General features: G+C 56.3%; 2 protein-coding genes across 6 annotated transcripts; one reads left to right on the top strand and one right to left on the bottom strand.

Annotated features, from left to right (window-relative positions):
• Positions 1-699: 699 nt before the first annotated feature.
• Positions 700-3,766, top strand: PIN4 (peptidylprolyl cis/trans isomerase, NIMA-interacting 4). 5 transcript variants are annotated; one of them, XM_030967731.1, is made up of 6 exons: positions 700-1,078; positions 2,047-2,114; positions 2,230-2,349; positions 2,504-2,815; positions 3,193-3,239; positions 3,387-3,766. In XM_030967731.1, exons 1-4 carry the CDS (start codon positions 1,051-1,053, stop codon positions 2,660-2,662), a joined length of 375 nt encoding a protein of 124 aa, XP_030823591.1. In that variant the 5' UTR covers positions 700-1,050; the 3' UTR covers positions 2,663-2,815; positions 3,193-3,239; positions 3,387-3,766. The 5 variants fall into 5 exon arrangements, with proteins under 5 accessions (XP_030823591.1, XP_030823587.1, XP_030823588.1 ...); XM_030967727.1 differs by lacking the exon at positions 700-1,078 and adding an exon at positions 1,706-1,835 and having other exon boundaries at positions 3,387-3,763; XM_030967728.1 differs by lacking the exons at positions 700-1,078; positions 3,193-3,239 and adding an exon at positions 1,706-1,835 and having other exon boundaries at positions 3,387-3,762.
• A 1,806-nt stretch (positions 3,767-5,572) lies between these two features.
• ERCC6L (ERCC excision repair 6 like, spindle assembly checkpoint helicase) lies at positions 5,573-9,835 on the bottom strand. Its single transcript, XM_030967503.1, has 2 exons — positions 9,770-9,835; positions 5,573-9,625 (listed from the first exon to the last, which is right to left on the bottom strand). Exons 1-2 carry the CDS (start codon positions 9,826-9,828, stop codon positions 5,821-5,823), a joined length of 3,864 nt encoding a protein of 1,287 aa, XP_030823363.1. The 5' UTR covers positions 9,829-9,835; the 3' UTR covers positions 5,573-5,820.
• Between the last annotated feature and the right edge of the window lie 196 nt (positions 9,836-10,031).

The following is a 10,031-nucleotide window of genomic DNA, read 5'->3' as shown; positions in this document are numbered from 1 at the left end:
CCAGCATGGGGGGCCAGCAACCAGTAACAGAGGCTGTGGTGGGGAGGCTCAGGGCAGGGCAGGGAGGAAACACGAGCTCTGAGCAGGAGCACAGCCGCACGCCCAGAGAAACAGGAAGGGCCAGCCACGGCTGACAAGGAAACAGAGTGTTTAGGGAAATTTCTGCTTGATTTCTTGATGTATTTCCACACACTCCAGCCTTCCTGTGCTGCAAGGGGAGCGGTGCAGTGGGTCCAGGCAGCAGCAGGGCACCACAGCACTGCTTCAGCTGCCCCTCCAAGGGGCCTGGGCTGCTCTGGGGGGTCTCTGCCCCACCAGGAGCTCTGCATCCCTGGGGAGCACAGCCCAGGCAAACACTTCCCCATCCTTGCCACTACCCTGGATCTGATCCCACTGAGGCTCCAGTGGGTTCCCCTCCCCTCCCTCCTGGTACTTTCTCTCTTTCCTCTCCCAGGGCTGCAGATTTAAGCCTGTAATTAAGAGCCAGGCTGAGAAACTCAGGAAAAAAAATCACAAAAAAAGCTCTAATGAATGTCCACATTTCACCCCCATCCCATGGCCTCAGCTAGTGGCAGCGTGCTGGCGTGGGATGGGGCCAGGGCACAGCTTGGGAAGCTCTGGGGACAGGTACATTTTGCACATGACTGCTCAGGAAACCAGGGACAGAGTCGGTAAAGGGGGCTGGGGGCAAGCACAGGGCAGGGACCCCCCTGCAACACCCCCAGCACCACTGGCAGCTGGAGTGGCCGATGCTGCTGGGGTGAAATATCCAGGTGGGCTAGAGGTCAACTGTGGGACAGAGGTTGGCCATGGGATGGAGATCGGCTGTGCGATGGAGATTGGCCATGGGATGGAGATCCTAATTTCCCTGGCCAGAGGAATGTGCTCTTCCTGGGCCTCTTCCTGGCTGAGCGCTCGTCTCTGGCCGCTCTCTCCCTGCTCCCCCTGGCTGCAGCTATTCCACTGGGAAGGCAGTGGGTTCCCGGGAAGAGTCCGGCTGGCAGGACAGCCCTGCCCCGGCGTGGGGGCCGCCAAGGTGCCAACTACGGAATGTTGTACTTTTTATCTCGCCAGCTTGGTAAAGTGCTCCCTGCTGCCTGCCTGTGCCTGTTCTTTGGGCTGCTGAGGGACCGGGGCTGGGGAGGTGGGCACCCCCCTGACTGCCGTGGGAGAAGAACCGGCCCTATTAGCTGGGGCTTTTCACAGCGTTTGCCGCGCACTCCTGTGTCCCCATGGCTCTGGGGCGGGGGGGGGCGCAGGGACACCGTGAGGTGTCAGGGGCGGCCCAGGCTGGGCGCTGGGGACAGGCCGGAGCGGGGCCCGGGGATGGTGTGAGGGGCTGCGGACGGACTTGGCGTCCGGGGGGAAGGTGGGATGGATGAGAGGGACAGAACAGCCCGGGGGGACTGCTGAGGTCAGCCCTCGTGCTGGGAGGGAGCTGGGGACAGCCCTGGGCCCTGGGCACAGGCCGGGGGGAGGACTTCGAGTGGGGAGGGGTGGACCGGGAATTGGAATCCTGGGGCCGGTGGGATGGACGAGGGGACAGCCCTCAGTGTTGGGGCCAAACCTGGGCGGGCGCTGGGTACGGCCGTGGATGCCGAACGCAGCCCTGTGTGCCGGGTGGCTGCAGCCCTCTCCGGGCGAGCACGGCCCCGTGTCCCGCAGCCCCCGCCGGGCTCGGCGCCGCGGGGCAGCTCCATGCCGGCACAGCGCGGGCAGCCGGGGGCCTCGGCGCGGGGCAGGGGCGGCCCCGCCCGGCGTGGAGTGTGCAGCGCGGGGGCTTTACGGCGGCAAGATGGCGCCCAAAGGGAAAGGCGGCGGCAAAACCGGGAAGGGTGAGCGGGGCTGGGCCGGCACCGGCCGGGCGGGAGTGCTGGGCCGGGACCGGCCAGGCTGGGGTTGTGGGCCGGGACCGGCCCGGCGGGGGTGCTGGGCCGGCACCGGAACCGCCCGGGCTGGTGCCCGGGGGCGGTAGGGGCCGGGCCGGTCTCAGAGCCCGGCAGGTTCGGCGGGGACCGGGCCGGTGTCAGGGTGCTCGGTTCACAGGCGGCGACAGCGGCAGCAGCAGCGAGAGCAAAGCACAGGGCCCGAAGGGAGGCGGCAGCGCCGTCAAGGTGAGCGCGGGGGCCGTCGGGGACCAGGCGGGGTGCGGGTTCTCTGCCCCAGCACCTGCAGGCTCGTCCCGCCCGCCGGCCCCGCTCGCCACAGCCCCGCTGCCCGCCCCTCCAGGTTCGGCACATCCTGTGCGAAAAGCACGGCCGGGCCATGGAGGCCATGGAGAAGCTGAAGTCCGGACAGCGCTTTAGCGAGGTGGCGGCACAGTACAGCGAGGACAAGGCCAGGCAAGGGGTGAGTGCGGCACCGGGACAGAGCAGTGGGGCCGGGTAGCGGCTGCGGGAGCCTGGGTCCTGCTCGTCACCAGCAGGGCCTGTCCCACGGCCACATCACCCACCCTCCCTGCTCCGAGTCTCAGAGCTTAACCCCCAACGGTCCCTTGCTGCAGGGAGACCTGGGCTGGATGACCAGAGGCTCCATGGTGGGACCATTCCAGGAGGCAGCATTTGCCCTGCCTGTGAGCAGCATGGACAAGCCCGTGTACACGGACCCTCCTGTCAAGACCAAGTTCGGATACCACATTATCATGGTGGAAGGCAGAAAATAAAATGTGAATGACCATGATGACCTTGTTGACTGCTTGAATCCCGAGTCCCAGACACCTTGGCCTTGGAGCAAGTTGGGCACAACCAGCAACATGCCTGGAGGCAGCTGGCTGTCCTTGCCACTGTGCTAGCAGAGCAGAGCCCTGCCTGAAGAGGTAAAGTGTCCCTGGGAAGGGCAAAATAAGAGCCTTTTATAGATGTTGATGTCTCTGTTGCCTGGCAGGCCAGCCTCCTTCTTCTCCACATTATCTGTGGAGATAACGGCCTGTCAGTGGAATGAGGTGCCCAGGTTTTTATCTGCAAACAGAAATGATGCAGAAAGGGACAGAGGGGGCCCCAGGGCTTGGTCTCCATCCTCCCCAAGAGGATGCAGTCAGCTCCCATGGTGCACTTTGTGCTCCAGAGCTGCAGGACAGTCCCTTCAGTGGAGGGTGGGTAACACTGGAGCTGGGTCAGGCCAGGCAGGGAAGGGACCCGGGGGTAAGGAGGGGAGGACGAGCTCTCCTGAGCACAGACTGATCTCTTCCTACAGCTCCACCTTGCCCACTCAGAGCTGGGGGAAGAGACTGGATAATTCAGGTTTGGATAAGAAAAAAAGCCACTAAACACTTGTGTGCTGCTTGCTGCGCTCCCCTGTGCTGTGGGGTGTGCAAGGGAAGCAGCCCAGCAAGATTCCTGCTATCTCAGGAATCCAGCCCAGAGCCATGATCCCCTTCCTGCCCACAGAGCCTCGAAACCAGCCACAGCTCCAGCAGCAGACACCAGCTTTGTTTACAGGTGAGCACCATGCACAGAGCTCAGACATGAGGAGGAAACATCAAAGAAGAAAAGGTCCTTCTCTTCCCTCCCTTTTCAGGGTGTTGGTTTTGCTGAGTATGGAATGCTCAGAGAAGCCAGTGAATGGCTTGCAGTGGAGGGCAGACAGGCTGCCCAGAGCAGACACTGCCCCATGTAAAGGTGCTCTGTTAATAAACCACTTGTTTCCAGGCTAGCAGAGCCCTGTTCTTTCTTTTGGCAAAAAAACCGCTGACACAACTGCACCCGCAAATCTGCCGCGTTTGCTGTGGTTCCGAATACAAAGAGCTCCTCTCCCAAACTGCACAGCTCAGCCAGGTGTGGGGTCAGAAGGCAATGCCATGGCACAAGGAAACATCCCTATCTGCTGCTGTGCTGTTACCAGGTGAGACTGGCAGGACAAGCACACCAGACCGAGGCTGTGTTGGTGAGGGGCAGAGTCACTCAGAGCCAGAACCAGGAACTTTTGAGCTGCTGGTTTGTAGGACTGAGGCACTCTCAGCCAGTTTGCTGACAACACTGAGCTGCGTGGTGTGGTCACACACTGGAAAGGAAGGATGGATCCAGAGGGACCTGGACAGGCTGGAGAGGTGAGACCATGTGAAAAGTACAAGGTTCTACACCTGGGTTAGAACATTCTCAGGCACAGCTGAAGAAGGGGCAGAGAAGGGATTGAGAGCAGTCTTGGGAGAAGGGCTTGGGGGTGATGGCTAACAAAAAACTCATGAAAAACCATGAGCCAGCAGTGAGCATTCCCAGCCCAGAAACCCACTGTGTCCTGGGCTGCACCCAAAGGAATGTGGGCAGCAGGTGAGGAGGGGATTCTCCCCTGCTCCCAAGATCCTGCCTACAGTCCTGCACACAGTTCTGGGGGCCCCAGCATAAGAAGGACATGGAACTGTTGGAGCAAGTCCAGAAGAGGCCATGAAGTCGATAACAGGACTGAAGCACCTTGCCTGTGAAGAAAGGCTGAGAGAGTTGGGGCTTTTCAGGCTGTTGAGCCTGGAGAAGGTTGTGTGGACACCTCAGAGCACATTTCAGTATCTGAAAGGGCCTACAAGGGAGCCAGAGAGGGATTCTATCCAGAACTGGAATGACAGGATACAGAGTAATGGATTCAGGCTGGCAGAGGACAGAAGGGATATTGGGAAGAAATTCTTTCTTGTGAGAGTGATAAAACACTGGCACAGGTTGCCCAGAGAAGCTGTGGCTGCCCCATTCATGGAAGTGTTTCAAGGTCAGGCTTGGAGCAACCTGGTCTAGTGGAAGGAGTCCTTGCTTGTGGCAGGGGTTGGAACTGGAAGGTCTGCAAGGCACCCAAACAGTGGGTGACCTTCAGGCACCCAAATTGGCTTATTTAAAACCCAAAGGAGGGAGGAACAACAGCACCACAGAGCTGGGCTGTACAGTGACCATGGGACTGTACTGTCCCCATCTTCTCAGGAGAGAGGAGCAGCAAAACCTGGAGGGTAGAAAGGTGAATCCAGGGCTGCCAGCATGGAGAGGTGTTGGAATCCTAGATGCTGAGAATTTTAAACTTTCTGTGCTTAAAGGCACAGAGCCACAAGAGAATACTGCAATTGACCTGAGGCTGTGGAGAAGGCTTCCAAAATTTATGGATAGCACTGCGATTATGGGTGTGTAGTTGGTTAGAAGTATGTAATGTCACAGGGTGGAAAACTTCAGAGTTTTAGGTCTTAGAATATAGAAATAAATATGAACCAAGATGGAGGTTTTAGGGCCAAGGCAGGTTGTTCTTTACCTTCTCCTTCACCTTCTTCTTCCTTCTTCTTCATGTGTTTGGGTGATGTTTTGTAATTGGACAGAAAAGTCTGCATTGCAGGTTTTGAGAGATCAGTTATTGGGTTAAAAGGGAAAATAATCTAGGTGTCATTTCTTAATTGGATAGTTTAGTCTTAAAAAACCTTGTAACAAGAGATAGCCATTTTTGTGCCTTGCTAATAAAAGGCTGCAGAACTCATGGTTGTGAGGCTGTTTCGCTGATAAGAAATAATAAACACCTGAGTCCCAGCATGAGCTACCTCCTCAAGTGCCTTCCACCCCAACCTCGAGAAACTGACGGAGAGGGGCTTAGACATCAACAATACCATTCTTTTATTGAATAATCAGACAGGAACATGAACCATTTTCACCTTAGTGAGTTGACTCCCCAGTGAAGCTCCCTCCCCAGCATCCAACACCTGGATGTTTGGGCTGTTTTCTCAAGCAGGAGGTGCTGAATTTGCTCAGTCACGCGAGGATATGGCAGGCACCAGCCTGGAGCTGGCTCAGGGATCCCAGGGCCGTGGTGCAGACACATGGTAAAAAGGAACAGCCAGACTGTCTTCTCAGAGCCACATAGATGTCACTTCTGGGCCAGCTGTCTGTACAAGTTCAGAGTCAGAAGCATAACTTCAGGATCTCCACTTTTTATGTCAAGAGCTTGCAGGAAGCAGTCCAAAGCCTCCTGGAGTTTTCCATCATTCTGAAGTTTCTTCCCACTGTGTACCAAAGAGTCATAATCTGCAGCAGGAGAGGAACTCTGCCCAATGTCCTTTTCAGAGCTGCTTTCTTGGGTAAAGTACTCAATCTGCTCACCTGACTGGAGTTCAGTGTCGCCTGTGGATTCTTCCTGAGATGACTCCATCTCCTCTGCCTCGGACTGCTCAGATTCCACGCTGTCTGTGTGGGAGGACTCTTCACCTGTATCAAGTGTTTCTCCACTAGGTTCTTCTTCAGGCGCAGCAGATTCCCCAGTGCACTCCTCAGCTTCGTCTTCCACAAGCCCATCTTGCTCCTCATCACTATCATCATCATCTTCTTCACCAGTGGTTCCCATGATTTCCCCAATATCCTCTACCTCATCTACCAACCTGCTGATGAATGAGCGCCTGGAAGCATTAGACCTGTTCCCACTGTTATTTAGTTGGGGAGAAAAGACGGCTTTAGCTCTTGTTGTGTCATATTTAGGGGTGGAAGCACTAATTCCTTCCAGAAGTCCGTGCCCAGTGCTGTCTAAGGGAGAGGAGGGCACTTGTTCAGGCTGCTCTTCACTCTCACTGTCTGAAGCAATTCTGTTTAAGCATTTCTTCCTACCAAAAGTAAAGAGACCACTGCTTTCCTCCAATGATTTACTCCCTTGCAGGGAGGCATTTGGCTCTTCCTCTGCTGTGGGACAGGGTTTGCCATGGCTACTGGTCTCACTTGGCCAAGTTTTGTTTGGAGATTCTTTGTCTGGAGATTTATACAAGCTTTCTGCCTGGAGCTGTAAGCTCTCCTTCTCAGGAGATCCTTCCACTGATTCTCCTCTATTTGAGGCATCCTGCCATCCTTCTTCAGACTCTTCCAAAACCAGATTGAAGTCAACTTGATCCTGGAAGGAAGGAGCAGATGTACCCTCCAAGCTGTCTTCCAACACGTGAGACTTGTAGAGCTCAGCATTGATTTCTGGCGTATTATTTGATAAACTCAGCACTGCAGAAGCAGAAGCCAGCTCAGGAACATTGTTCTGCTCTGTCCCCAGGGCAGTGTGTGGGTCAAGTACCTGAACTGACAATTCTGCCTCGCTTCTAGGATCGTCAGCCATGCCAGACTCAGAGGAATTGTGACAATGCCAAGACAGGTCATTCCTTGTCTTGGCCAAGCTGTCCGAATGTACCTGCGAATGCTGTTTCTCTTGAAGGCTCTGACTCTCTTTCTCGAGTGCAGGGAATGATGGTGTAATGCTAGAGTCAGGATTTTGCTCAGATTCTTGTATATCAGATTGTTCTGCTGTCTTGCTCGTATTGAGCACTTCTGTCTCCATACTGGACACACCTTGTGCCAATTGCTCTTCATCCAAGTCACCAACAGTCAGAGTTGTCATTCTGGAGCTGACATCGAGCACCTGGGCCTCTTCATCCTCTGTAAGATCAACAACTTTGTCTTTTTCATGTGCATCAGCTACTGGTGGTGAAACGAAGTGATTTTTGTCATTCAATCCTGGAGACAACTTCTTTGGCCTGGAAACTGATCCCGATGGTCTTTGCCACTTCTCTTCACAAGCATTTCTGATCCCCTCCATCCTCTGATCACTGAGCTGGGACTCTAGCTGGACCAGCTCGTGGGCTTTCTGTACCCTCCGCTGGATGTACTGATGGGCTTCCTCGCTCTCCACCTGCTCCTCGTGAGCCATCTCCCTTGTGTACATCAGGTCATGGTCAGAAATGCCAAACATTGCCAGGGAATGCAGGTAAGCAAGGTGCTCATCCAGCTGCAGGTCAGACTTCCTTTGCATGGCGTGCAGGGACTGCAGCTGGATCTGAGTTGCAGATGTCTGAGTATCTTCCAACGTGAAGAGCTCCCTTAGCTCCTGTTTGGAGAAATAACGGAACGGGTTCTTTTTGTCACCGGTGGTCTGTCTGATTAACGAGTCCTTGAATACCTGCCGCCTGTATATCTTCTCTTCCACGGTGCCGCAGGTGATCAGTCTGTAAATCACTACATTCTCTTTTTGCCCAATTCTGTAAGCTCTGTCCACAGCCTGAGCATCGGTTGCTGGATTCCAGCTGGGATCAAAGATCACCACTCGGCTGGCTGCTGTCAAGGTTATGCCAACACCCCCAACCTGTGTGGTGAGCAGGAAGACAGAGTAGTCAGTGCTGCTCTGGAAGGCGTTGATGCGCCTCTCCCGCTCCGTCAGGTGGGTCACTGTGCCGTCAATGCGCAGGATCTGGAACTGTCGGCGAGACAGGACGAGCTCTATGATATCCAGCATCTTCCTTGACTGTGAGAACACCAGGGTTCGGTGTCCCTCTTCTCTCAGCCGTTCCAGCAGTCCCACAAGGAACTGCATCTTCCCAGACTCCTGGATCACAGTCTCATCAGAGAGATGATCTATTTTGTTCATGCCTGAAAACACACCTGCTTCCATTGTGTAATCCTGCTCAGAGCCCACCTGCTCTTCCAAGCCCAGCTGGATACAGGCTCTCGCAGACAGAAGCCTGGGGTGGTCACAGATTTTCTTCAGGACTGTCAGCTCAGCCAAAGGTGATCGGGTCGTCATCAGTACTTCCTTCACATGATCCAAGCAGAGAAAGTTCCTGTAGATTTCTTCCTGCACCGGTGCCAGGTACACCCACACAACAAAGTCATTTTTCCTAGTGAGAGATGGCATGACAGGAGCCTTGTACTCACTTGGATCCTCAGGAAGAGGAGCATCAGCTTTATCAGCATGATAGCTTTTGATATCTTCCTTGGTCCTTCTGAGAAAATAGGGCTTTATAATTGCCATGAGATTCTCTGATATCTTTAGCCCCAGTGCTTTCTCACCTGCAGTTGCATCCTTCTCCCTTGCCCTGGTAATGGGATTCTCATATTCCATTTTAAAAGTTTTGGCAGTACCCAGGAGGGAGCCTTGGCAGGCAAAGTCAAACAAGGACCACATTTCCCGCAGGTTGTTCTGCACAGGGGTGCCTGTAAGCAGGATGCGGTACTGGGCTGGGATTGCGTACACACACTTGGTTGTCTTGTTTGACGGGCACTTGATCTTATGTGCTTCGTCGAGAATGATGTAGTCCCAGACAAACTCCTGCTCATGGCGGCTGGCCAGCTGCTTCCAATTGTTAATGAGCATCTGGTAGCTCGTGATGATGATGCCATTCTTCCTCTGGACCCTCTCCAGGTTCCTGGTGCGCTCTTTCTTGCTGGTGCCATGGAATTCCTTGACGCGTAGGCCAGGGGTCCAGCGAGTGAACTCAGCCAGCCAGCTGCTGACAAGGGTGGTGGGCATGATGAGCAGGACATGCTGGACGAGCTCAGCGTCGAACATACCCGAGAGGAAGGCGATCACCTGGATGGTCTTGCCCAGGCCCATGTCATCTGCCAGGATGCCACCAGGCTTGCCCTCCCGGTGCAGGCGGTACAGGAACGCAACACCTTCCCGCTGGTGCTGGAACAGCTTCCTGTGCATCTCCCCGTAGATCAGCAGGCCGCTGCCGCACACGTCCACGAAGCCTTCATCCTCCTCCTCCTGCTGCTGCTCCTGCTCGGCCGCCGCCAGTGCCTCCTGCACCCGCTGCATGCGGCCCCGCAGCTTCTCGCTGGGGCGGATGGCAGCCGCCAGCCGGAACAGCCGCAGCGCCTCTTCCAGGTCCCCGTCGGCCGCCGCCGCCTTCGCACTGGTCACGAGCCTGTGGGAGTCACCGTGAGCACCGGGTGGCCAGGCCATGCCCGGGCTACACCCTGGAGTACCGGCCCACCACCGCCACCCCCGGCCCGGCCCGGCCCGGCCTTGCCGCGGCCCCTCCCAGCCGCTCAGCCCCGTCCCCGCTCACCCCCGGTACCGCTCCTCTTCCGCCGCCGCCGCCGCCTCTCCCGGCCCAGGAGCGGCCATGCCGCCAGCGCTGCCGCCCTGCGCTTCAAACCCGACCCTTCCCGGCCTCCACCGCGCCACATGTAAATCAGCAGCGCTCCCAGCCAATCAACATCGGGGGCGGGAGGAAAGGGGCGGGATCGAGCGCTCCTCCCGGTTTGGGGCAATACCGGGACGAGCCCCGGTCCCGGCTGGTCCATTTCTCGCCGCACGGTGGGAAGCGA

The sequence above is a fragment of the Camarhynchus parvulus genome, chromosome 4A (assembly GCF_901933205.1).
Source record: "Camarhynchus parvulus chromosome 4A, STF_HiC, whole genome shotgun sequence".
Classification (NCBI taxonomy): Eukaryota; Metazoa; Chordata; class Aves; order Passeriformes; family Thraupidae; genus Camarhynchus; species Camarhynchus parvulus.
This window is presented reverse-complemented; position numbering and strand designations above follow the sequence as displayed.

Coding starts and splice junctions, on each gene's coding strand:
- PIN4 (XM_030967727.1), top strand. CDS start 1,796: ATGGCGCCCAAAGGGAAAGGCGGCGGCAAAACCGGGAAGG. Junction 1,836..2,046: donor CGGCGGCAAAACCGGGAAGG/GTGAGCGGGGCT, acceptor CTCGGTTCACAG/GCGGCGACAGCGGCAGCAGC. Junction 2,115..2,229: donor GAGGCGGCAGCGCCGTCAAG/GTGAGCGCGGGG, acceptor CCGCCCCTCCAG/GTTCGGCACATCCTGTGCGA.
- ERCC6L (XM_030967503.1), bottom strand. CDS start 9,828: ATGGCCGCTCCTGGGCCGGGAGAGGCGGCGGCGGCGGCGGAAGAGGAG. Junction 9,626..9,769: donor GAAGAGGAGCGGTACCGGGG/GTGAGCGGGGAC, acceptor TGACTCCCACAG/GCTCGTGACCAGTGCGAAGG.